The sequence below is a fragment of the Rhododendron vialii genome, chromosome 1a (genome assembly GCF_030253575.1).
Source record: "Rhododendron vialii isolate Sample 1 chromosome 1a, ASM3025357v1".
NCBI lineage: Eukaryota > Viridiplantae > Streptophyta > Magnoliopsida > Ericales > Ericaceae > Rhododendron > Rhododendron vialii.
Genome location: NC_080557.1, coordinates 35,971,631 through 35,998,904, shown reverse-complemented (window position 1 = coordinate 35,998,904; position 27,274 = coordinate 35,971,631). Strand labels below are relative to the sequence as shown.

General features: G+C 37.7%; 2 protein-coding genes across 11 annotated transcripts; both read right to left on the bottom strand.

The window, feature by feature from the left end:
- Positions 1–1,567: 1,567 nt before the first annotated feature.
- On the bottom strand, positions 1,568–27,025 carry LOC131308165 (constitutive photomorphogenesis protein 10-like). 9 transcript variants are annotated; one of them, XM_058335055.1, is made up of 9 exons: positions 14,022–14,160; positions 13,574–13,698; positions 12,848–12,920; positions 9,190–10,546; positions 8,220–8,237; positions 5,546–5,743; positions 2,942–3,015; positions 1,965–2,112; positions 1,568–1,818 (listed from the first exon to the last, which is right to left on the bottom strand). In XM_058335055.1, the coding sequence occupies exons 4-9, from the start codon at positions 10,502–10,504 to the stop codon at positions 1,721–1,723; spliced, it is 1,851 nt and encodes a 616-aa protein (XP_058191038.1). In that variant the 5' UTR covers positions 10,505–10,546; positions 12,848–12,920; positions 13,574–13,698; positions 14,022–14,160; the 3' UTR covers positions 1,568–1,720. The 9 variants fall into 9 exon arrangements, with proteins under 9 accessions (XP_058191038.1, XP_058191033.1, XP_058191023.1 ...); XM_058335006.1 differs by lacking the exons at positions 1,568–1,818; positions 1,965–2,112; positions 2,942–3,015; positions 5,546–5,743 and adding exons at positions 7,671–8,124; positions 10,658–10,725 and having other exon boundaries at positions 8,213–8,237; positions 14,022–14,161; XM_058335014.1 differs by lacking the exons at positions 1,568–1,818; positions 1,965–2,112; positions 2,942–3,015; positions 5,546–5,743 and adding an exon at positions 7,671–8,124 and having other exon boundaries at positions 8,213–8,237; positions 9,190–10,569; positions 14,022–14,161.
- Positions 21,608–27,047, bottom strand: LOC131308209 (serine/arginine-rich SC35-like splicing factor SCL33). 2 transcript variants are annotated; one of them, XM_058335063.1, is made up of 6 exons: positions 26,925–27,047; positions 24,565–24,728; positions 24,069–24,146; positions 23,073–23,237; positions 22,534–22,689; positions 21,608–21,987 (listed from the first exon to the last, which is right to left on the bottom strand). In XM_058335063.1, exons 2-6 carry the CDS (start codon positions 24,705–24,707, stop codon positions 21,753–21,755), a joined length of 777 nt encoding a protein of 258 aa, XP_058191046.1. In that variant the 5' UTR covers positions 24,708–24,728; positions 26,925–27,047; the 3' UTR covers positions 21,608–21,752. The 2 variants fall into 2 exon arrangements, with proteins under 2 accessions (XP_058191046.1, XP_058191051.1); XM_058335068.1 differs by having other exon boundaries at positions 22,534–22,686.
- Positions 27,048–27,274: the final 227 nt, after the last annotated feature.

Sequence of the window (27,274 nt, the reverse complement as noted above, 5' to 3'; positions counted from 1 at the left end):
TTTCCGAAAGGGATGTTTTGGCTACAAGTTGGATATACATGACCTAGTTTGTAATTTATGGTTAGTATGCACTATTATTCCATAGAAGCACCAATCACAATGTTGTTGGCGAGGGTTCTCATTTTCAAGATGTTTTTCTGTAAAACATTAGTACAATATTTTGTTTTCTACGGAGTACTTTATAACTAACACCGCAAAAAATCTGAAACTTTTCTCGCTTGAAAGTCTCGTAACGAAAAGCGACAACATTCATACCATAACCACAAATCTTTTGTAATGGGCACATCGTGTACAGTACATCCCCCTGGTAAGTTGGTAACTATGTACCACAACAGTTCGTAACATTTTACCCCAAAACCTCATAACTTTGCTTACGATATGTGGTTTGTATTGTAGATTTATCCTTCATCTGTGAAATGTCGATAACGAAGAAGTGAAGACTACATTGATGACTTATCAACTCTACAGCAGCAGAAAGCCATGGTCTACAAGTTTAATATTTTCAGTAAGGACTGAACTGAACCTAGAAATATTACTTCCAAAATATAGCATGCAGCATGATCAAGAGTGACTCATAACCATCAAAATAAGTTAAGAATAAGCATATTATACAATTAGCTAGAAGATGATACCACCTCTATTAACTGTAAAAAATGGTCATCTTAACCGAGGACTCATTTGCTAACACATGTTTCTAGATTTTTCCATTTTATCTAGTGAGATAAAATATAGAACGATATTGTCCAGGGAATTCAATATCTTTTTGTTTGCGCATGATTTTATTGCGCATAACATCCGAAATACAGCAAGAAGCAAAAAATACATCACCCTAACTTCGTGTGAATATAAATTAGAACACTTTGCAAGGTGATACCAACTAGGGTTCCAAATACTTGGACACTACAATAGTACAAATACACGCCAAAAAGCTGAATTGCCCGCTGGAAAAGATTTAATTCCTTTCTCATTTATATATCGTCAACTACATTACACGTATCCTTTTAAAATTATAAGATACTCATGTCGCACACTCGACAATCGGATAAGATTCTGAGATCCGTGTTCTGACATGTTTATTTGGACATTGATAAGCACATGTATTCTGCTTACCGTGAAATCGGCATGGAACTCCTATGTCATTTCAGAAATTTCTCAAGGCACTTTGAAAACAATATATTCCAGAAACCAGAAAGAAATAGATGGACAAATTTCAATACTTAGGCATAGCTCCGTGTCCTTGAGATAAAAATTAGATAAATCATTGACTAAGTCACATATTTGTACCCAAGTCCTGAAACTTGTTCCAGAGTCCGTACATTGACTGTCATCCCTTTTATAACGCACACCACATAGTTACTTTCCTCCATTCCCAAATTGCGCCCAAAGACTATAATGGGCCTTTATTTTCCCCACTATACTTTTATCATTTTCATATATACAACTCATTCTTTTAGATCATCTCTTAGTCTTGCGCAGCAAGCTAAACTTAACTCAAAACTACGCAAAATATGGGAAAAATCAAGTTTTGGGGAGTTATTATATACCTATTTCAAAGCAAACCAAGAACTTCAAACAGAAGAAATCAACTGCAACGTATAATTCGTATTTACAACTGAGACATCATTAAATATGATGCAAGGTGCTGGTTGTGTAAATAAAACCAACTACTATTTTGCTAATTAAGGATACAAATGTTTTAATAAGCGAAGTGTCATAAAATTCACCTTGCAAATCGGAGGGTCCATTCTGCAGCTAATTCATCATGTTTAGCTCTGTCTGCCAAGTACAAGCGAGAAATGCCAGGAATAACTGGATTACCTGAAAAATAAGTGTATCAAGGGACTAGAATAAGAAGAACAATGCATCATTCCAATTATGAGAATAATATCATTCGATTCGAACTCGAAGAATTGAGAACCTATAAACCTGCCTCAAACAGTCCCAAAGTGAGCAGAAGTACTCACATGGGTCAGGGGTTGTGAAAATAGATCTGACCGCAAGAAGCACCTTTGAGATTGTTAGGGCCGGACTCCAACCATCCTTCAAGATGTCCAAACTCACGGTGCCCGTGGAATCAACATTGCAGTGGTAGATACGAGTTTTAAAAACCACCTGTAACCCTGATTCTAAAATTATAAAATACGAAAAGCACAAAAGAATAGGACAAAGAAGCCCCACTATATGGCAGTTTCTAAGGCAAAACATGCATAATATGAGCACACCCATGTTCCAAGCGGGTGTCCTTAGCAGCTGGACTTACGGTAAAAGCTGATAATAACCATGTCCCAATAATTAATTGTTTCCGACCTTCGGTTATTGTTGTTGGCTCATAAGCCAAAGCAAAACACCGTGTCAAACAGCTTGGCACAGCTTTCAAAACTAAACAAGAAATAAGTTGCAATATTTAAGCCACAACAAACCAGCACACTAGCCAATAGTGCAACGGTCCAACCTTAACCTCCTCCCTAATCTTCAACTTTTCGGTATACCCACAATCTTTCGCCTTCCACATTTCGATTCCATCCACCATTAGAGAAGGTAAAGAGGTGGAGAGGAGAGGAGAAATGGAATTATGTTTCAAGTGGTGAGGAAAGCGGCGACAGATTAGGTGGCAGAGGGGTAGGGTGGCGGTGAGGTGGAGATATCAGTTTGGCTATCTTCAAATGCTCACTAGTCACTACAAATTTATCATGGAGATATTCAAAGAATGTTTTGTTGGCTACCCAGAAAGCCACCATACCCAACATCAGGAATTTAGATGATGTCAAGAACTCTCGTAGAAGTGAGTTGTACTCCTTCAAGTAGGTATCGATGAAAGGAATACAATTTAAACTTCAGACTAGAGTATTTAATCTTATGTGATGTTAAATCTTCAAGGAGGCAAAAGACATGTAACTAGTTAGTTCAACAATTCTCAGTGTCTGGGAGGAGTAGAGCATACCTTAGGAGGATTGAATGGATAATCACTTGGAAAAGTTATGTCAAGAAAAAATAAGCCACCTTGATATGGTGTTCCTACGAAAAAGAATTTGAAGAAATAAAAATAAAAATTAGTTGCAGCCAACTAACTAGCAGTCTAGCAAACAAGTAATTCACGTAAAAGCAATTTTTTGAAATAAAAGTGAGCAATATAAACCAAAATCCCATTTGGAATACAGTATACTGCAAATATGTTCAGAAAACAAGTAGAGAAAAGGTGTAATGAGAAAAGGGAGGAGAAAATAGAAACCTAGGATTTACCCTTTACGTGTATTTTACACAAGATCGTTACATATGTAAACCCCAGTCAGCGACTACAAGGTAATTCATCAAGAACAAAACCTAATGAAATACTTGAATATGACTTAATTAGAGTCTTCAGCATACAAAAGAGCTCAGGCATATGCATCTGCACAGAGAGGTGGTTGTCCTCTATATCATCAACAACCTCTTTAAAATGCAAATGATCTGTAGATTTCTCATCACCATTCGGTAGACACACAGAAGATCGAAGAAAACCATGCCAAATGGACCTTTTTAGGAGTGAAAGCCACAAAGAAATGATTCATGCCTTCAAATCAATGTAAAAATAAATCCATCTCATATTCAATTACCAAAGGCCATAAAAGGTATCTGAAACGATACATAATTGTTTCATTCCATGCTGAGAAAGAATACAATCTCACATTGCTTGGGTATGGAATGGGTGATCACAATATATTTTGGGACCTCTCCACCTAATAGCTTATGCGTTTGGGTTGGAATTTCCACACATGCCATTACCAAACACCTCTGTCACAAATGCTTTAATCTGAGAGTCAATTCTGCAAGAGCAGCCTCCAGATTTTCTCTATATTCTTCTTCATTTTCTTTTCCTGCAGGAGAAGTATCGAGGTCTTCCTTGTAATGTATAGGCTTGATAGGATCCCATAAATTACTTTATCTAACAGTAATCACAATTCCAAAATCTCCAACAAGAACGGATTTGGAGGCTGGGCTCCAAGATTTCTATCCAATACTTCAAATAGAGATCAAGAAGCAATCCTTTCCTAAGTTCATCAGCAGAGTTATTTTGTAACACTACATTAATGCAGTACATGCCAAATTTTCAACCCCACACCGACTCTCCTCTTCCTCACATAGTCACATGCTTTGACATGCAGAAATTCCAAAAGCTTTTGTTTCAAATTCCTAATACATGTCTCCTCCCCAAGCCTTGGGCACATACACCATTCCCAATCAGTAAGTAAGAAGAAATCTATTTATCCTACATAGATGCCAATGAATTATTTATCCAATGTACTTCATCTTTGCATCGCCTATACCACAGAAGGCAAATAAATTTGCCCGACAAACTGTATCAGTGTATGGGGGAACCTTTACCTTCACATCTCCTTTTCCCTCCCCCCATCTTTTGGTTTACAACCATTTCTGATTTCTCCTAACTAGTTTAAAGTCACATTAACTCAAATAAGAGAAAAAATACAGCGGACAACACGCGTTCTAATTTTTCATGTGCCTTTTCTTTTCCTTTTTCGTATTCAAGTTCTCAATAGATCCACAAACATAGTATCTATGTATTAATATTATAAAGGGAACACCCAAGTTGGTGTGCATACTTTTTGAGGTAGCTCACACTTTTAAATAACAATTTCGACCATTATTTTACAGCTTCTCCCTCCCCACACAAATTTTCCCCGTAACTGCTAGGGTAAATATGGAAATTCAACTTTAAAACCTCCCTCCACATTCCATACGAAAACAAACCGCTTCCTCCTTGGTGTTTCATCTCTTTGGACTCTATTGTTTGCGAGTCTCAATTTCAAGTCCCCGCTATAACATCTTCTCTCATTCAAGTCTCCACTCAAAGTAACGAATGCTAGAACAAGAGAGAGGCGTAAACATGATCAACGTATGCCCTTCTCTCTTTTTTTCTGCTTCAGTTTACTGTGATTGATTTTTGATGTTTCCTCCTTCAACAAAAGAAGTTTACGTCATGAGATTAAATAATTGAGACACACATGTAGGGGTGCAAACGGGCCGAGCTAAGCTTTTGTCATGTCTGAGCTCGCTCGTTTACTAACGAGCCTAAAACTCGAGCTCGGCTCATTTAATTTACTTAACGAGCCTCTTTAAACAAGCTGAGAATATACAAACGAGCCGAGCTTTTGCGAGCCAAGCCTTGCTTTTGAGTGCCGAGCTCAGTTCGTTCAGTAAGCGAGCCTAAACTCGAGCTCAGCTCGTTTACCGAGACGAGCCTTAATGAGCCAAACCACGAGCAGCTTAGTTCGTTTGCAGCCCTGCTAGTAAGACAAGAAACACCTTCAAATTTCAACCGAAGTTAACAGTTGAGCAAGCTCATTTCAATTCAACAGAGAAAAGCAGCATCGGCGGTACCAAAGAAATTCAAGTACTCTTCCAAACTAGGTTTAACATGCTACCGAAGAAAACAATTAAAAAAAGCACACAAAGTGAAACAATTTAGATTATAATCCACCACCTAAATAGTACGTCCATACAGTATTACATACAGAAATACACACACACACAGAGACAGAGATGGAACCTGGAGGGCCAATAATGGTGGCGACCCAGTGATAAAGATTGTCGCCTTTGGGGCCAGCGGAGCAGTCAGAAGGTGGGTCCATGTTGAGGTCGGCCATCTCCTTTTGTATTCTCTTTCCTGAACATGAAACCGACGTCGTCGAAGGCCATGATCTTCCGCCGCGGCTGCTTCCTCCCCCGGCCGACAGGCCGCCGGAGTTCATCTTCGACATTTTAGGAGAGAGAGAGAGAGAGAGATGTGCACCTGATGATAAACCCAAGCATAAAAAAGTGATGTGACTAACAAACGACGTCGCGACGAGATTGGTTGGTCGATTGATTTAACGACGTCGTTGCATGAGAAAATGTTCTTATTATTAGTACAGTAATTGACAAGGGTGTTTCTAAAGACAACCACAAATTTACTGTGTACAATCCGTTTTTAAGTAAGAAATATTCAGACAAAAATGCCCTCAATTGAATTGACAAAAATACCCCTAAAATTACTACTTACAAACCACACTCACTTCTCCCTTACACGTTCTAGCCTTCACCTTCCCAAGTGAATCCCAACAATCATCTTCCACAACTTCTTTCCTCCCTCCCACGTCCCGCCATTGCTGACATTTTCAAAAGCTCAAGAGCTCCACCTCCCCCCATAAACCCAATCCACCTTCCACCTCCTAACTCTCACCTCATAGGGTTTGCACAAATGAAAAAACTGAATCAAAAAATTAAACCCACTTCCCTTTGCCAAAAATTGGATCACTCAGTGGCCGAATAACAGAGGCCATTGAGGAACAAAACCTGCCAAGGAGTACATTGCACCATCCCATTAGCACCAGCAGTTCCGAATTATATAAGGCCAACTTAAAATGGGAAAAAACAAATTTGAAGAAAATCATTTCGCACCAAATAAGTTTTTGAATCTGGTAGCCAACCTCGTCGGATATCCAGTCTTGAGAATGATAGAACATTTTGGGAGTTGACTTCTGAAAAACCCACAACAATTAGGAAGTTAGAATCCAATTGCATATATTTTCGGATTTTAAAGTATGAATCTGTTTCTGAAACCATTCATATATGAAAATCTAAATATGTCTAAGATTTTCAGGTATAAGAATCCAATTTTTGTAACATTTTCGAGTTTTAAAACCCGAAATTCTCTAATTTTTTTGGAAATGTGTATCTGACCATATCGGTGGTCTGGCGATGATGGAATGACTAGTGGAGGTGGTGATTGTGATGTGGCGGTTATGGAGTATTTGCTGCTGATTGTAACCGACTATGGAGGTGGAGGATGGTCGACGATGATGGCGGGGGTGATCCGCTGCTGCTGTGTGGACAGGGAAGAAGGGAGTTCAAATTTTTGGGGAAAACTGGTTTTCGGGTATGCAGGGACAATTTTGGAAGTTTAGGAGTATTTTTGGTTGTAAGTACCAAATTCTTATAAGATCTGACTTTTATTTAGCATGGGCTGTATGTAGTAAAGTTGTGGTTGGATTTTTAAGAAAAAAGAAAAGGAAAGAAATCAAGAAAGAGTATTATCTCTTGTTTGGTAGACGAGAGGAGATGAGAATTGGTGAAGGTCAAGAATCCTTTATAAAGCCATTTTGTTTCTCACCACTTTTGGTGAAATTTGATGAGAAGAGAAAAGATGTGGATTTAATATATTTTCTATCCAAATGAAATGGTAAGAAAACATACTCTCTTTTTTTTCTTTTCTCATTAGTAAGTGAAACCACACCCTTTTTTTTCATTTCACACCCAAGACCCAAGTAGCCAAAGGGGCTGTAAACAGGTTTCGTTCGCCGAGGCACCAAAAGAAAAACAATTTTGAAATTTTATTCAAAAAAATTATTGGGAAAATGAAATACAAGAAGATAAAATAAGGACTTTCCAAACATCCCACACATAAGCTCAACAAGTAAAACAATGCCACAGATACAAAGTTACAAACACAGATCTATATACCCACATTCTGACAGAATCGTCCGCTACACGTGGACATCTCATAATCTTGCGAGGCACATGAGCATCGAACGTTCTGAACGCATCTATGTGTGCACACAGACTTTCCGCAACAAGTTAGCTTTATGAGCTAAACCAAATGATATGATCTAAAGAATACTACTAGTTGCTCAATCAACAATGGAGAGAAATCCAAAACTCATCTCCAAGGCTGTTTCCATTCAATGTCTTTCCTACAGAAATCTAGATTACAATAAGCTCCAATACGTATGCCTGCACAAGCTCAATTGCAAAAGAAAATAAAAGAAGAGGAAAGACAGAAACTGAAGAAAATACTCCTCAAAATTGACTAAGAAGAGCATGATTTATCTAAAATCAACATTGCAACCATCAGTAACTACTGCCAAAATTTTTTTGACTCCTATGACTTCATTCCGTGGTGATTTCAAGATTGTGACAAGTTATGCAACCCGGTATAAGTCAAGCAAGATCGTGGCAATTAATATAGCTAAAATTCCAGGAATTTGAAGCCCCGAGGCTCTTCCAAAATCTCCGCCTGGTTGAGCAATTGGTCCAAAGCCAGTAGTAGGTGGGAATATCGAACTTGAGCTTGAATTTGAACTATTTGAACTGTTCCAAACAATTAATACATGTTAGAGGCTAACCAATACTAACAAAATGAAGTGAAATAAGAAAAGGTATAGATTGAAGTCCTCACCCAGTAAAAATACAGGATCCATAACCTGCAAAATGGCACCAAACAATTAGAATATGAGAGAGAGAGAGAGAGAGAGAGAGAGAGAGAGAGAGAGAGAGAGAGAGAGAGAGCTGTGAACGAGTTGAATACAAATGCTTAGAACACAACGAGGATACAATGCATTTTCGGAACAATAACGACAATTCAGATGCGTGGAAAAGTTGTGTAATGTCCTGCATAGTTTCTTTTCCGAATCGTATTGTTTCTTACATAACGTGGTATGCATTACGTTGTACTGGTTTTCTTAGTCAATTCCTTCCAACACACCGACAAAAATGCAACTAACTTTATTGACTGCGATATTTGTGGAAAGCGAAAAAGGTAACATCAGTGCACAATCAATTCGACAATCTTAATCAGGAAAGCAAATTCTCTCCCATGATTTTGGACACAAAAGGCAGAAAATGGCAGGCTATACTTGTTACTTGTTCCTGGAAATTGTTTGAACACCTTTTCCTGCCAGGGAAATGCAACACTTAGACATGAAGAAAGTAGCTAAAATATAAGCAAGAATTGCAATTATAGCTCAGAACATTGAATTTACTTTTTACGCGTTCACTTATAGCCGATATCAACCATCAATCTATAACTTCGTCAGGCGAATTGGACTACTTTACTATAAATACCCCGCATGCTTACAGTACTCACACTCAATAAGCCTGCATAAATTTTCTTTTCCTTTCTTTTTTTTTTTTCCCCCTTTCCTTTTTACAAGGGGACTCATGTATGGAACACCAGATCCTTTGATAACCAGGGAAAACCAGGAGCTTTTGACTTCATCCAAACAAAGTCTGTCAAATAACAATTGTCTTGTCTTCAACCAAACAACCCTTAAGAGAATTTCTAGAGAGACAATATCTTTCATAACCAATCACAAAGAATAAAAGAAAGAGAGGTCCAAATAGCACTATAAGAAAGAAATGATAGTAGTAACTTACTGGGATCAACACTAGTTGTCGTGGCAGTACCATCAAAGTCACAGGTTCCACCGAGACTCTGCATCTTTTGATAATAATCATTATAAGCAAAAGAAGCATGGTTTTGAAGAGTATCAGGGTTATAACACAGCTGCCCAGGTTGAATAGCACTGCAGTTGGCGCCACCTTCCCAACAAGCATAATTCAGTCCATTTTGCAATGCAGTGGCATTCGCGCCTTGTATGGCAACACAAAAAACCGTTGCATTCCCTGATATTCTTTCGGAAGTACTCAGTCTCACAGGATAAACAGCGGTCCCATTGGTAAAAAAGAGGCCCATGTTTCTCTTCGAGACGGGCCCTGATCTATCGTCTTCATTGAACAACTCACATATATACGTGTTAATGGGAACAGCCGGCTGACTAGGCGGCCCTGATCCATTTAGAACACGGACGATCAAGTTATTGTTGTAGATTTTGGCATTCTCTGTTTTGGCAGCAGTTTCATTGGGCCCACCGAGCCAGGGCCACCCAGATTCGGTCACCACAATTGGGATCCCTGAAAAATTGAAAGCTGCTATAGCATTATACGTAGCATCCACCATAGCATCAAACATGCTGTCATAGTTGAAAAGTGTATTTGGGTCAACAATCTCCTTGACCGCAGGAAGCTCTTGAAAAAGGGTGTACTCGATCGGAAAGATTCCGTTGCTGTTGATGTACCCATAATAAGGATATGCATTCAACATGTAATAAGAATTGGTGTTTCTCAAAAACTGGAGGAGCTGGAAAATTGTAGAGTTCCATGTGGCGTTGAAGCTGGTAGTCGATGGAGGAAAGGGGGGCTTAGAAAGTAATTCCATGGACTGTGGGGTCGACACTTTGACCTGATAATTTAGGTTGGAAGCGACTAGGGCTTTGTAAACGTAATTCATGGCGGGAACCAAAATGGGAGCGGCATTTGGGATAGAAGTAAGGACCTCGCTACCTACGGCAATGGCTGTGATATTGGTGAAAGGCAAGTAAGCGGCGACATTTTTATTTACCCAGGTCGCGGCTGTTGAGGGCGATAGTCCAATCCCTAGGACTTCTTCGTTCGTAACGCTGACCATGACTTCAATGCCAGTGCCTGCGAGAGCACTCAGCATTTGAGCATCCGTGTCGAAAAGGCGCACATGAGTTATCTGATTGGATTTAAGAATGGCAACCACTTCTGAAGCTGGAGGCATGGTGGAAACATCAGTGCCTATGTTAATTCCCACGAATGCACCTGCCGCATTGGAAAACATCATGCCTACGAAAAGGAGGAGGCTTCCTAGGCATATTTCAGGCATCATCTGCTCCAAGAACTCTCAAAGCTTGACCTTCACTCCTGAATCCTGAGTGATTCACTCACATTTAACTGATATTGCCAAAAGTTCAACTAAGAAATTGTAAATGCTATGATATTGAAAATGTAACTGAAACTCCAAGCACACAAAGAAACATACTGGAAAGTTACGTGCCAAAAAATCTGCTGTTTTTGATGCCCCTAAAATAGCATAGGTGACCAATATACCTGCAGAGTGGAGGAGGAATCCTACTGTGTGTTCAGAGAGAGAGAGAGAGAGAAGTACACTTAAGCCTATGTCAAGCGCGCAGAGTGAAGCATCTCCATTTTGTCTATTGAAGGAGTATGAACTAGTGAATAATCACGAAAATTGGGGGCGAACTAAAAATTTAACAGTCATGTTGAATGATAATTAACTACAGCTCGACCTCTTAAGAGAACACTAGACCAAACCTAATGAGGTTGAGCAAGATGAAAAAGGGAAAAAGAAGAAGATCAGACAAACCTAGATTGGGGAAGAGAAAAGCCCATCCATGTCCATGAGCATTATTGACAACTGACCCAATGTTGTAGACAATCGTGTAGTCATTGCATTGAATACAAGCAAGGACAAAAAAGGGATCTAAAGAAGGATCATAGTAACAAAGTTCAGGAAAGTAGCATAAATAACGAAATATAGTACAAATTAGGAAAGTATGTTTCTGATAGTAAATACCTACTTATTCAGACTACATGGCTCTAGGGTTCACAAGAATTATGATACATTCAAAATTTCCAAAATCCTTGCAAAAAATTGAGGAATAAAGAGCTGCCGGCATTTCATAGCAGTACGTCGAACTTTTTTTCTGAGGGGCAGCTTCTTGCAACTGGCAGACTGTATGAACTGCAACACTAACAGATCACTAATGCTAATCTGTCACTATACTGCAGTAACCCTCCCCCCACCCCCAACATAAAAAGGCATAACAAAAACAACACATGAAAAAGAGAAGAACATGAAAACAAGTGGGAAAATGCAGGCAAAGAAGCCCACAAATTATTGTTTTGAAAGCACATTTGTATCTCAGTGTAGGACAATCGAAACACGTTTCTATACATCTCCAATTGTCACTAGCAATATCAGCCAAAGATTAGAGTGTATGTAGTGTTTAATAAGTGTAAGTTTCTCATAGCCATCAAGGTCCCTGACATCATTTCAACAAATACTTTTCTTCACCTTTAAATGTCAAAAAATTCTCAACTAACTAGTACAAAGAGAAGTGAAGAAAACCAAAAACCAGCGATAGGCCGCCCAGACAAACAAAAACCAGCATGGTCTTACTTCTAACTATGTGCAGGGAAATTTCAAAAAAAAAAAGTCAATATGACTACAACTACAAGGCCTCTACAACATTGTTGGAAGGCTGATTTGGAAATGTAGCCAGACAAATAAAACACTGCTTGAAATTGAAGGACGTGAAAGACGTGGCTTGTCTAACAAGGAATCTTAATTTTATCGCCGGTTGTTAGAAAACAGGATTGTGTTGTAATGTCGTTTGGGGCGTTAGCCAAAGGTGAGGGTTTGGTCGCTAGGAACCAAGGCAAAAAAAAAATCGAATTACCAAGGACAAAATTTCTTTTAAGCACCGACTACTGAGGGTACAGAGTAATTCGATGATGTGTGCCTTAGCATATATTGCTGGCTACTCTAGTAGCTGATGTTGTACTCATTTTCTTCATTCAATAATATACTGAAAAATAGCGGGAACCATGGACGATTTCTTGTGTTGATATTGACTTATTCTTCATGCTTTGGTTTGCATGTGTTCGGTTAGTTGCCCAACATAGGTATTGGGTATTGCTGCTGGGTGTTGGGCTTAGCTTCTCATTGACAAGCAACTCTGTGAAACTACGGTTTATGGAGCTTTTCAGACGTTTATAAAGGAAAGTCAACAGTAAAATGAAGAATAAACAACCCTTACAGGGAAGACAAAGCAGAGACAGAGGAATTATGAAGTACTGCAACAATTTAGTGAAGTGACCAAACCTAGAAGCCAAGACCAACATTTGCGAGCGAGAAAAGAAAGCTCATCAAATTATTACCTAATTACCATATCATCAAAATCAAAATGGTTGATTAATTTCCGGAAGATGATTCGGCTCATCTCAATTTTTTATCTGAAATCCACCGAGTTAAACTCTAATGTCCTCCTTTGACAAAACTAAATCCTAAAAAGGTTAAATAAGCAGAAGAAAAAGGAAAGAAAAATGAAAAACGACAAAAACCTGGCACAAAAAGAAAACCCTCTAAACATTACCCGAAAGAGAACCCCAGAAGCATAAATCAAGAGAGAAAAGTGAAGAAAAATACCTGTTTGAAGTGTCTTAGCTGTACAAACCCCAAAACCAAATCTCCAAGAAACCTCCAAAAATGTTACAAAACCCTAAATATCAAACACAGAAATCTAGCCTCAGATACACAAACTGAACCCAGAACACAGAATCCAGTAAAGGTTCTTGAAAGATTACCAAAAACCCTAGAAAAGGGAAAGGCTCACAATCACAAATGTGGATATACCAGAACAGCAAAACAAGGGTTCAATACACTCAAATAAAACTCTTCACTTAATGCATGAGTCATGACTGTTCAGTACACCCTACCAAAACTTCAAATCATAAATACATTTAGACCAGCATGTATACTAATTTAATTCTAAAATGTTTGATAAATTTCAGGAAATAATCCTAATTAATCTCAAACAAGAATCCAATGAGTCAAACTCCAATATGCCCTTCTTCGATAGAACTAAATCCTAAAAGGGTTCGGATCCTCTCCAGTCAAGACAGTCCAAAGCCGAGCCATTAATTGCAGCAATGGACGATTCAGATTGGGACTGTCTCGTCCAGTCCAAAACTTGGACCGGAGAGGATCCAATTCCATCCTAAAGATGAGGTCGAGTCAGAAGAAAAGGAAAGAATAATGAAAAACAACAAAAACCCTGCACAAAACCAACAAAAGTCAGAGAGCCAACGTAGGAAAATCCCCCATTAACATCACCCAGAAGCAGAAATCAAGAGAGAAGAGGTGAAGAAATACCAGTGTGACGTGTCTTAGCTGCAGCTGCTGTACAAACCCAGAAACCAAATCGCGCAAGAGACCTCCGAAGATTCAACAAAACCCTATAAGTTTCACACACACAAATCTAGCCCCAGATGCACAAACTGCAACCCAGAAAGCAGAATCCAGTCAAGATTCTTCAAAGTTTAATAAAACCCAAGAAAAGGAAAAGGCTCACAATTACAAATGTGGGAACCGGAGCAGAAAAACAGAGTTCAGTAACCTCAAATAAAACCCATTCACTAATTAATGCATGACTGTTCAGTACACCCTTCTAAACCCCCCTTCAAATTACAAGCACATTTACCCACAGAGGTTTATTAAGTTTGTTTTATTTTTTTATTTATTTTGTTATAACCAAGTTTGTGTGTGTGTGGGGGGGGGGGGGGGGGAGGAAAGAAATATTTGGAGAAGAAGCTACTTTTACCTCTTCAATGGCAGCTTCTTTCTTTGACTACAGACCTCTGGACCTGAGTTCTGCCTTTCTGGATTGTCTCTTCTGTAAATGAAGTTTTTTTTTTTTTTTCCCCCTTTTTGGGCTCAGCTGTAGATGAAGTATTGTTTACTTAAAGAAGTCCATTTTTTTTAATTGGTTAATGAAGCTTCTCGTTAGTGGTTGGACAGCTAAGAATCGTTATTTGTAAAATCCATTCAGATTTGTTTCCATAATCTTCTCGGAAAAAAACTCTACTTAAAATTTAAATCATTACTAACAATTAACATGTATTAATTGGAGAAACTTCTGTGCTATCGAATTGAGTGATGAAGTCATTATTAATGATTTTTACGTCCCGAGATCGTCGAAGTGAGTGATGATGTATTTAGATTCGTGTTTACAGTATACACTGCAGAAAGACAACTATTACTCCATGCAATAACCGCCTGTGTGGGGGTGGAGAACTTCAATGAATTTTAGTATAAGAATGCATAAAATTCATAAACATGTGTAGTAGTTTATAAAAAAAAAAATTGCAAGTAACGTGAGAAGATTCTAATTGTCTCTGACTTTTTTCTTTTTTTCTTACTTCAACTTGACTTTGTTCCCAAAATAACGAACAACTGTAGCACATCTCATGACTCATGCTACGTAAAATGAATGATATGCACGCGTGCAGAACCTAAATCTAAGTCACATAATGTGGGAGTGGGTGCATGAAAGTGTCTTTCGAAAATCTCTCAAATAGCTAAAATTTGTGAGTGCAAGTGTAGAACAAGGATTGAGAGCGGGAGTGAGTTTTATTTTAAAAGGCTATGTGACTAGCGTAAACCTACAAAAATAGGAGAACAATAGTCAATAGCAGAACATACAAAAATAGGATTATTTCGATGCAAATATATCTATATCGAAGCGACTTTGTTTGGTTTTGAATTTTGAGAAAAAAATTTGATGTAATAAGTGGTAATGAGTGAAAAAAGATAGATAAAGAAACTTATTAAAACCATGCAGAGAATAAAATGTTTTTCTCAAAACTTGTAAAAGAACAAAGTAGACTTTCATTTTTTTTTTTCTCATTTCAAAGCTAATCACTATATGTAACCAACATATTCGTTGTATAAAGACAAAAAAAGAGTTTTCTTGTGATTGTTTCACATAAATCTGTTGTATTAAAAAAAAAGTTCTCTCGTATGAGTTCAAAGTGGGGTAATGATTTTCACACTCCCATTTCTGATATATGCACTCCATTTCTTATTTTTTTAGTCAAACTTTCATAGTTTAATATGTAATTATCCCACTGGAAAAAAAAAAAAAGAGTGCACCCATCAAAAAAGAGTGTATGCAAATCATTCCCTTTAAATAGTGAGTTCAAATATTTATAACATATACTATAGCAATATGTGAAAGTGAATTTACACTATCTAAAATATGCAAAAAATAAAATGTATATTTAGTTTCTACTGTATTGTTTTTGTTTTTTAAGGTTTAAGTGACTAAAAAGAATACTGTATTATAAATGTACTTTTTGTCAATACACAAAATCCTGGATTGATAAAAATCACTTTTTTCTAAGGTATAAAGTGACAAGGAAAGCAAAAGGGTGGGGTCACAAGGTTGGCAAATGGAGCCAATTTAGAACACTTTCTCTGTGAATTTTCCCTCCATAAAGTTTGATTTTTTTTTAAACTTTTTCTTTTGATGCAATTTGAAAGGGGGCATGAAGAGTCATTGTCACCTGAGAACGGGTTATATGATCGGCTTTTGTCTAGTAGTAGTAGTATTTCGGTTTGAAAAAGGGGCATGAAAATTGAAAAGTCTATGGCTTTGGCCTCTGTGGGACCGGGTTCATAGGAGAATTGGGACTCGGGACTACCCATTTGCATAAATAAGTCACTTTGTCTTATTTTTTGTTTTTATTCAATTTTTTTTTGTATTTGTTAATTTCTCATCAATTTTTTGGGTATTATTGCATCATCATGATTAGAGGAATTTAAAAAGTAAATTTTTTTTATCGAAATTTAATTTTTTTTGAATAAAGATAAAAATAAGCTAATAAGTCAATTTTTTCGTCTTTATTCAAAAAAAAATTGGATTTCGATCATAATTTTTTACTTTTTATATTCCTCTCGTCATGATGATACAATAATTCCCAAAAAAATTGACGAGAAACTAACAAATACGAAAAAAAATTTGAATAAGGATAAAAAATAAGCCAAAGTGGCTTATTTAGCCGAATGGGGAACGAGATACAAAACGATAAAAGATGATATTATTAATCTCAATCAAAATACATTGAACACTAATTTTGGCGCTCAAAAAATGTACGCAGGCACTCCACTTTGCACTGAGTGGAGCGCGAAAATCAATCCAAATACATTAAGGCTCTGTTTGGTTAAATGTAAAATATTTTACATTGGAAAATATATTTCATGTAAAAAGTTTTACATGAAAATGTTTTTTCTAAAATTATTTTCCAGTGTTTGGTTGAAGTTCAATTTAGCGTTTCCAAATCAATAACTCATTGAATTACTTGGCCTATTTTGGTTCAAAACCTTGGAAACTGGAGCAATTCTAAGAGAGATGAAAGAAATTTGAGGAGTGCTAGGGACAAAGAAAATGGATAAAGAGTCGTTCATGTACACTTTAAGGGTCAATTCTTTGTCCATTTTCTTTGCACTTAGTATTTCTCAAGAAATTTTGCTCAACCTTGATTTGTTAGAGACAGAGTCTTGCTTTTACTATGAGAGAGAGAGAGAGAGAGAGAGAGAGAGAACTCATGTGTTCACGTGGAAGTGGCACCGTTGGATTGAGACAAATTCTTCCAACTAATCTGACCGAGGCGATCGTGGAGTGGGCAACTGGGATGGGTATGCGTTGGAAAACAACTTACAGGCCCTTGGACGGTAAATCATTTTACGGCCAAAGAGGTAAAATATTTTCCCAAAAAATTCATTTTCAAGGCTTTTCAACAACCAAACATCGGAAATCATGTAAAATATTTTTGGCAAGAATATTTTAAGGGCAAACAAACAGAGCCTAAAAATTCATTTCTTGATACGAAACAAAGCAATCACGACAGTGAGAACTCAACCCAATGGCTGTATCCCAAACTAAACTAACCTTTCCCAACCGAAAAAACACATTTTCACCATATGCTTCGATTGAAATTCAATTGAAACAGTGAGAAAAAAAAGTGAGGAAAAAATTTCATAACATCACAATTAGAACTGCAAACGAGCCCAGCTTTGTTGAGCTAAATGTCGTCTCGTTTATTAAACGAACCAAAAATTTGAGCTCGAGTTCGGCTCATTTACCGTTTACTAAATGACTCGAACCAAGCTCGTGAGTTGCTCAGTTCATTTACAGTCCTAATGTCCTAATCACAAACCATCGTAATTCGTCACAAGTAGAAACCACTGACCACAACCACAAATTGCGGATCTCTGACGACCTCAACATGCTAACCAAAACTACAAACCATGAACGTCGCCAACCCACTGCCGACTAGGCGTTGGCAACATGGAGGAGGAGTGGTAGAGAAGGAATCGGTGATGAAGGGAAGCCGATAGAAAAAAAAACAAGGGTTAATTCAAAGAAACTTTCATATCTGAGATCGAGAGAAAAAACCCTCACTGAAAAGGAATTATTGAAAGCGAAAAAAACCATCATTGTGAAAGAAGACAAACATAACCATCAAGGGTAAAGCCCTTCCCTTCCCTCCCGCTGCCGCATAAGGGTAGTAAAAACCCTAGGGCGAGGGAGGAAAAGGAAGAGAGGCGGCTAGAATTTATTTTTCCTCAAAGAGAGGGAGAGGCAGTTATGTCGAGGCGCATGGCCATGTAGCAACTAGCCACACTCGAGACTCAGTTTGATGATCCAAAATATTTCACATTTGAGAGCTCATCAATAATATTGACCGCATCAAAAATTGCATTGATTCGATAGCGGTTCATATGATTTTGAATTGCATATATCTTGAAAAAAAGAGATTGCAACACCGGATTGGAACCTATTAAACTCATTTATCTCAAGATAAATGCGTTTCAATAATCATATCAACCAACATCTGATCAACATGATTTTTGATTGCCAATAAAAAAAAAACCCATGATTTTTGGAGAGTTGATGTTCCCAATGAGCTCTAAAATCATGACAGTTTGAATCCTCAAAATGAACTTGAAAAGAACCAACAAAAGGACAAACTAGACCGTCGACCAGAGAGAATGCCACACCATTGATTAAAACTAAAAGAATTGAACTGATTTTCCAGAATAATGAATAATCTACAACACGTGTCGGAGTGAATCAATGGAAGGTGGAATTTGCCGGTTTAGACCCGGTTCAGCTAAGGTTCTTATTTTTAAGTGTTTATTTTTTTGCTTTACGAAACATGTCATTCTTCCATAATACGTTACCTTCAGGCAGGGCCAGCTTATATATTTTGGAGGCCCGAAGGGAGTTTCCTATATTGAGCCCCTTACGTATTCATGAATTTCTAAAGAAAATGATAAAAGTACGAAAATAACAACAACAACAAAATCAAACTAAAAGGATACAATTATGACAATATCAATGTAAAAAGATAAGGATAAAAAAAAAAAATGTAAAAAGATACAATTGTGTTTTTATTAGGAAATATTCTAATATTAATATGCAAGTTACATTACAGTGGGGCCTCAATTTTGGACCAAAATTTGGGAGCTAGAAGCGGTCGCTTCTCTCACCTCCCTTATGAGCCAGCCCTGCCTTTAGGCTCCATTTGTCTCGAAGTAAATGTTTTCCGATGTAAAAGTTTTTCATGTAAAATGATTTTGCATAAAACAAAAGTTTCGTTTTTATTTTCTGGTGTTTAGTTGGTAGTTGTAGAATGATATATGTATGTATATATATGTGTGTGTGTGTTAAAACATACTAGTACAAAATTTTATCGTCTTTGATAAGAAAGTACAAGGTTAGATCATAGGTGGATAAGATTGAAGATGTAGGAGAGCTCTATAAAGTAACGTAATTATTAGTTGAGTAGCGAAGCCAAATTCGAAAAATGACTTATCACATTTTCAACCATATGAAGTAAAATGTTTTATTTGGTAAAATATTTTCATGTTTTTTTTGCATAACCAAACACCAAAAAATAAGTACTCCTAAAACATTTTCTAAAAAAATATTTTACGTTCAAATAAATAGAACCTTAATTCAAAACATAAGTACTTATTTAAAAAATATGTACTTATTTCCCTTAGTTTACAAACAAGAATTCAGACCCGTGTAACACGTGATATACCCAAGACTTACGGGAAAAGAAAAAAAAACACATTTGTAAATTGTACTATTACACTTACTGACCAACTAATGAATAAAGTGGCTGCTATTAGTATAAAATTAAGAGAAAAAGTTCTTTCCGGATCAACCGGACAAGGGGGCCTGTCCGGACAGCCCCGTGTGGGCTCCCTTCACTCATTTTTTTAGAAAATTCGAACCGTGCATTTTGTAGAGCCTGCAAAATAATATATCTACTCAAAAAATCAGTTTGTCCGGACATCGATAGGTATGTCAAAAGTTGAGTTTTTACACGAAAAAATGGACGACAGGTGATCTGTCAACTATTTTTAAAGTTAAACTGTTCACGGTCTTCCATTTTTCGGTGTAAAAACTCAACTTTTGACATACCTATCGATATCCGGACAAACTAATTTTTTGCGTAGATTCATTATTTTACGGGCTCTACAAAATGCATAATTCAAATTTTCTAAAAAAATGGCCGGAGGGGGTCCACATGGGGCCGTCCGGACAGCCCCTTGTTCGGTTGATCTGGACAGAACTTATTCTCTAAAATTAAAACTGATTATTCCATAAATAATCTGTATACCTACCCAAACCAATAAGTGAACGGATGAGAACATCAGGATAAAACCAACTCCACTAGGGGTACCCACTTAGAAATTACCGTTGGTGTACAAAATAGCATGTGAGGCCACTTTCAGGTCTCATATAAATAATTCAAATTGTTCATTAATTTTTAAATAATTTTTTAATAACCTTACAAAAAATCAACCCAATATGAGAAATTTAGGTTTTTTTTATCCAATCTTCCAATTTAGGGGGCTGAATTCAAATAATTTATTGACCACGAAGTGAGTCCCACAAGCCAAACTGTTTAATACATTCTTGGTCGGTACCATAGTATTCGAAATTGCGGCCATTATGTAGACACCACAGATATAGTCAAAAAATTATCATCCAAGACTACCATAATTAGCTCAGTTTATGTGTGTTAATTTTGCTTCATGTAAGTTGTTTTATCATTTCAGCCTCGTTTAATAACTGTGATAGATGAATAGGATTTGTAAGGAGATGGGATAATGAGAAGGGATTGGTAATGAGTATGTTTGGTTAGCAATATATTAGATGATAAGATTATTAATAACATGTTTGTTTAGGACCGGATTGGATAGGATTAGAATGACAATTTCCAATTTTACCCTCAACCATAGAAATATGTAAAAATACAATTAACTGTACTCAAATTTTTTTCGCCCAAGTCTTTAAATTGAAGACTCAAAAGAATTTTATTATTCAAAAGTAAGTAATTTACTTTTTTTTTCTTTCTGCCCAACTCCAATCCACCAGGACCCTCCAAATACCCCTGGTTCTATACGATGATATACAATAATATCATTTTGCCAATTTATCCAAAGTTATCATTTTTTAAAACACATTCATCATTCAAGTAATTCAGTTCCATAATATCTATTTATCGTTGTGTTCATTCCAGAAAATACAAAAATTTTAACAAGTGATAACTTTATCAAGTATTGATAAATCATGCTTCAAAATTTTACTAATTCCACTTTTCTTTTTTTTTTTTTACCAATTCAACTTGAAACTGCAGTTTTGCTTTCGATTATAACCCTTTTTATAATAACATTGAAATATAATAACATCAAAATAGACTACATAACATTTACTTTCCATTCGTGAACACATTGCATAAACTTGCATTTGAAATAAAATAAAAGAAAAGATGAAAAAAGTCGTGCCTAAGCCTGGGAGAATTGTTCCTAATATTTAAAGTCCTGGTTCCTATTCTAAATTAGAGGCAATTGTCATGTTGCTAATATTCATGGGTAATGTAGTCTTTTTAGCCTTAGTCCCCTGGGATGGGATTGCCAATACCGTGTCCCCCATGGGATTGTTAGTCCTATCCATTTTGGCAACACCAAACACAATATTAGAGGGCTCACGGGATTATTAATCCCATCCCAACACCTATCACACTTGTCAAACACAGCCTCATTTCCTGCGGCTGAAAATACCACACCAGAGTGAGCTCATATTATAAATATAAATATAAAATATGACATGACACCAAATGTGTCTAACCCATATAGTCAAGTCCGCATAACACATAAGTTGTGTCCTCATTTAAGTTGTCTTTCTTTCTTTTTTTTCATGTCAAATTTACGTACTCAAGTTTTGAGGTTTTAACTGAGGATGTTGATAGCACAGTAAACTCCACGAAAAAGTACCATCAAATGATACTGAAAACGCAGTAAACTTCACAACCAGAACACGAGAACTTAAACAAGAACTGGGAAAACCATAGCAGTCACGAATTCAGTTAACCATTAAAGTAGGTACAATACTTGAGTCAGTCACCTAACTTTTGAAACTAAAATTTTTGACATCATAGCATAGCACCGCCACATTTTGTAGAGTATCTCACTACTGACTAGGAGATTCACCCCTTTCTGGGCTTCTAATAGGGCTCCGGCTCCTGCTTTGACCCCCAACCGGAGAATGCACCCTCACTGGACTTCGACTGCGGCTTCTTGAACCATTATAGGGCGGGGACTGCTCCCTCGCCGGGCTTTGACTGCGGCTCCTGGAGCCATTATAGGCAGGAGAGCGAGAGTATGACCTATCTCTGCTATACCTTTTCTCCTGAGGTGACACAGACCTGCATAACACTTGAAACAGTCAGCAATTCCAACAGAAAAATCAGGGAAATGTTATTTTTGCTACTTTAGTTACGAAGTTTAGAGGCTTAGCTATGATGAGGTGTACCGTAGTTTTTTTTTTTTTGAACATCATACCGTAGAAAAATTGGGTAGTGCGTTTTTTTGAGGTTGGCTAACAAGTGGTTCATTCATTACGTACTTTACTGGTGATTTTTGCTAGGTACTTCTGCAATTTTTTTGGTACAACTTTCTGCGGTGTTGGTTACAAATAAGTGTGCATGGCACGAATTATGGAGATGGTAACAAAAGAGTGGAGTGAGTAACAAATTAATGTGGCTAAATTACCAAAAAAAAAATCTAGTTGCGTGTGTACCATAGAGTTCCTTTCATCCATTCATATGTCCAACATGGAAAGCGCTAAATTTTTTGGTTATCCTTTTTTCTTCAGTACACACAGCAGGGGAGCAGAGGGGGGGAAACTATGTTTTTTCAACAGACAGCACTTATTGCAAAGGGAAGAAAATAAGAGGATTATTATAGCATACCTCGAGTTTTGCCTCCGTGCGGAAGGGGAGTAGTACTCACGGCCATGGGATCGCGTTCTTGCATGACGTGGAGGTGGAGAACGAGAATCCCGAGGCGAACGAGAATCCCGAGGCGAACCAGACCGCCTTCTGTCATATTGTCGACCCCTGCCACTACTTTGTATGCAGAAAAGTGAGCTTTCAATAATAAGTATCCATGTATACAGGAATAAAGTGGTCACTTTTCAAAGGATCCAACTTAATCCATGGCCTCTCAAATGAGTTCATTTCCAGTAAAATATCATCTCATCAGCTAATTTTGTTGCACACAAATGTGACAAGTACTAAATGTATTCCCAATTATCTGTGAAGGCACCTTAATATGAGATACTTATTTCCCATCATATGATAAAGGGGACTATAGGCACTAATATGATTATATCTCAAGCTAAAACGAAGAGATTTATTTATATTTTCATGCCAATAATAAAAAGACCAAAACAGAATGTGCGATGCGGGTGTGTGAGATAGAGAGAGAAAGGGAGAGAAGCAAACCATACCTTCCCCGCTCCCTTGCCCTCATGTCAGTTGGCTTCTTCCTGTTCTCTTCTGCAAATACCACAGTCAACCTGCGGCCTAGAAGAATTTGACCATCCATATGATATTTAGCTTCTGCAGCATCACTGGGATCCACATATTGGATGAACCCAAAGCCCCTAGGTTCCCTGCAAAATAAAGTAACAATTCCAACAGGATGAAAAAAGGCTTAAAAAGCATTGCCTGAAAACACAAGGAAAAGCACCACCTACACCTTGGAGTTCTTGGGGCTGTTTGAAATACAGGAGACAGCCAGTCAGCCGTGGGTAATACAGACGGGTTTAAGAGATCACTGTATTTTTAACTTACATATATCAAACTCAGCTTCCCCGGTGAAAAGGAATTATTTCGGGGGACTCAAAACCAACGCTGAAATTGGTTTCATCTTGAACATCATATTCTTTAAGGAAATTTCCAAACAGCCCCTTCAGAAATTAACCCCGTTATTATGGGAGTCCATGATAAACACATAGAGCAAGCACTTGGCTGCTGACCTTGCAAGTGTCAGTATTAAAATGACTTGAATTCTTCCAAGACTTGAAATCTTGAAATCTTCAAAGTGTACAGAAACCCAAATTCCTTCCACTCTTCACTACCATTAACATCATCTTGAACACAACTCTCTCTTACTACTTGATTGATGATGTCAACAGAACTCTTACTACTCGAGTGTCTCGACCGAACTCTTAATTGACGTCTTCACGACTTTTATTTCACTGTTCAATCTCAACAACTTTAATAAATCAACCAAGTTGAGATAATAGAATAGTGAAACATGAATAAGAAAACAAAGAAATATAAAAGGGAGAAAAACAAGAACAAAAGTTGTAGAAATAGCGCAAAGCATATCAATACGGTCAAAGCCAAAGGAGAATGGAAAGGACCACTTGATAGATAGATGTGCGCTGATTCAGTTGGCAAAGTAATTTGGAAATCTCTATCACTCAACACAAGCTCACCCAGTATAATAATCTCTTGGAAGGTAAATATCCTTCAGCGCACCAAATTGCCCAAACGGTCTACGGAGGTCTTCTGCCCTGCACAGGAAAGTGAACAACCCAAAATCATAATGAATTTTAAATACAATACAGGAAACAACAGGTACAGAGAATCTAGGCAGATTGACCAGCACATAGAAGTCATATTGCATTGGCCATGTCTACAATACCAACACTTCAAAAGAGTATGCCAACACTTCAAAAGAACTTCATTACTTCAGAAGTTAGGCCAAGTCTTCTTGAACAGCCAAATCCTTCTTAAGAGTATGCTCAGGCACCCATCAAATGCGAATCAAATTCCATAAAGTTCCATGTCAATAGAAAAGATTTAAGATTCAAACAGGAAACACCTTTGGCAATAACATCTAAATTCAGAATCACATTCTTTAGTACCAAACAACAAAGACAAGCTCTACCTAAAAAACAACAAAGGAAAGCAAAATTGAGAAATACGAACCTACAATCATGGCGAAGGTTGCGAACCAAAAGACTAGTCGGAAGATCTCTCCCACGACCACCATAGCGACCCCTTGGGCTAGGGCTCCTTCCTCTTCTACCATAGCCCCTTGGTGGTGAAGGGGTGTAACTCCTTCCCCTCATTTACACAAGTCAGTTCAAAATCTGTCCAATTTAAGGAGACAAATAAGCAAACAAAGAGCCTTCAAGGACAAGTAATACAACAAATGTAGATAAACCTCAAACACAACAGCAGATCCCATCAAAAAGTTACAGAATGGGAGAAATAATGTGCAACAACGATGTAAAAACATAAACTCCAATTACACACTAGGATATTTGCTTAAGCAACACGCTCACGTTTAAAGTCTAGTCTAGACATAAGTGGAGAAGAAACACCAACCATGACAAACCTCTACTTTGCTTGCGCAGAACAGCAAGCAACCATATTCACCAAAAAGTGAAGGTAAGGTGGAAAATTTTACTACACAATATCGTGGGGAAGGGCTATATCCACGAACTAACAGTGGCTGTCCCGGAAGGTGCAGCAGGCGCCATCACGCCCCCAAAATTTTGATATTTTTCCAAGGCCCCATATTTATTTGGATATGGACAAAAAAAATAGCATCTGGCACCTCCAAAAAGTTGATTTGTACTTAAAACTTTTCAAAATCAAAATAATCTTACCTTTATCAAAATCAAAGTTGATTTGTACTTAAAACTTTTCAAAATCAAAATAATCTTACCTTTATCAAAATCAAAGTTGATTAGTATGCGTCCACCACTGCATACTAAATCAGTAGCTTCCAACTTCATAATAATTTGGTGCATTGACTTGCTCCAACTCACACAAACGTATGAAATGTTCTTCATCTCATTTGATCAACTATACAAAACAGACTTCACGTGCCCTCATCCAACATTTAGGACCCACCTTTACACCACAAGGGCATGAGACTTACAAGCCACTATAGCTAGTGTAGTACTTCTATTAATAAAATCTCCAATCCTTCAATTTCCCAGTAGAACGTGTTCAGTTAACAAGTGAGTGAGTATGTGGCGGGATAGAGAAGAACCCTCCACTAGACCAACATGACAATATGTTGGCGGGATGGGACTGAGACGAAACAAAATAAATAGCTCGAACCATCACATGAAAAGAACGTCTATAGAATCCTCGGAACACTCCCTGTAAATAACCTTTGTTCCAACCCCCATCAAATAACAAATGCCCTGTAACTCTATGAAAATTATAGAACATTACTTTCTTTATCTCTAAGGTTAATTATTTGTGCACAGAGCTACACCTCCGAAGAAATCCAACGTACAGACTAACTCCAAAAAAGTCCTACTCTTGCGAGTGTTCGCTTTAAAACATTCACAAGAATGGAACAAGTACCCAACATGGAACACAATTATGTACCTTTTCCTATAAAGACACATAACCGCCCGGGCCACACAAAACACAGCTAGGCTTAAGAGTAAAGAAACACAGGATTAGGTACAAAACATAGAAAACACAATTATGCAAGTTTTCCTATTAACGATATATAACCACCCAGGCCACACACAACGGCTAGGCTTAAGTGTAAAGAAACACATGACCTCAAAAGGCCTGCCAACCAGGGGAGAGGAGTTCACTAGGGTTGAACAGCAACTCGATGAGGGTCAGACACAATCTTTTCTCTATCTTAACAACGAACGTAATCCATCGGGGCAAAAGTGGTTCCAAGTCCAAACCCACTCGTAAATCCCTAATGGGTTTAACTCTTGGGAGGAGAGACGGTGGCTTATACCACACCAATCTCCTACTGTATATAGCCACCAAAATTTCCAAGTTCAACAAAACCCTCGTTATCCCTACCCCATTGATATTAGAACATACTCTCTCTCTCTCTCTCTCTCTCTCCAAATGGATCTAACTCTTGGAGGAGAGATGGAGACTTACTTACAGGCTACAATGTTGTACAGTATATAGCCAAAAGCCAAATTCACGAAAATCCTTCAAGAATCTACCCAAACGATATGAGAGCATACTCTCTCTCTCTCTCTCTCTCTCTCTCTCTCTCTCTCTCTCTCTCATGCGCGCTGTTTGAACCATCCCTAGGAAACTAAACATCGAACAAATTAGGGATTGGTTCTCTGGGCGGGAGCAGGAAACTCAATCTATCTAAACTCGTGAAAAATATGCAAAAAGATCCGTTAGATAACCGGTCGACGGACGGGAACCCCACAAAGAGAGACCAAGAAGATTGATTAGCATGATCGTTTAAACCCACCGTGTGTCCGCTCAGATCTACGTATACATAGAGTGAGAGAGCTGTGTATATTCAAGTAGAAAAGAAGAAGAAGTAGAAGAACCTGTGGAGCAAAAACTGGTTGAAGACGAAATCGGATCTTCAGCTGCGGCGGCGCGTCTGTTCTAATTGAAGATTTTGGGCATTTTAGGGCATGACAACCCTAGTTTTATAGTACCACACTACCACTATATATCCATACACGACGGGAAAGCGGTGTACGCTAGCGCTACTGTGTGGGCCCATTACCCCAAAATCTTACTCCAGATTCTTGTAATTTTCACCCCTTCTTTTAATCAATAAAAAACTGTCTCATAAATCATCGAAGCCATTGTATTTGTTTTAAATTTTTTTTAAGGATTAATGTGAAATATCAGCTTAGTCGGATATGATAAAGGCTTCTACGCCCAATTT

Bases quoted from the DNA above. Each gene is read 5' to 3' on its own strand.
- LOC131308165 (XM_058335055.1), bottom strand. From the start codon at position 10,504: ATGATGCCTGAAATATGCCTAGGAAGCCTCCTCCTTTTCGTAGGCATG. The intron at 2,113-2,941 runs GTATGCTCTACT...TCAGGGTTACAG, and splicing joins ATCCATTCAATCCTCCTAAG to GTGGTTTTTAAAACTCGTAT. The intron at 1,819-1,964 runs GTGAGTACTTCT...CTTATTTTTCAG, and splicing joins TTTCACAACCCCTGACCCAT to GTAATCCAGTTATTCCTGGC.
- LOC131308209 (XM_058335063.1), bottom strand. From the start codon at position 24,707: ATGAGGGGAAGGAGTTACACCCCTTCACCACCAAGGGGCTATGGTAGA. The intron at 24,147-24,564 runs GTTCGTATTTCT...TTTCCTGTGCAG, and splicing joins AACCTTCGCCATGATTGTAG to GGCAGAAGACCTCCGTAGAC. The intron at 23,238-24,068 runs GTGAGCTTGTGT...TTTATTTTGCAG, and splicing joins CCAAGAGATTATTATACTGG to GGAACCTAGGGGCTTTGGGT.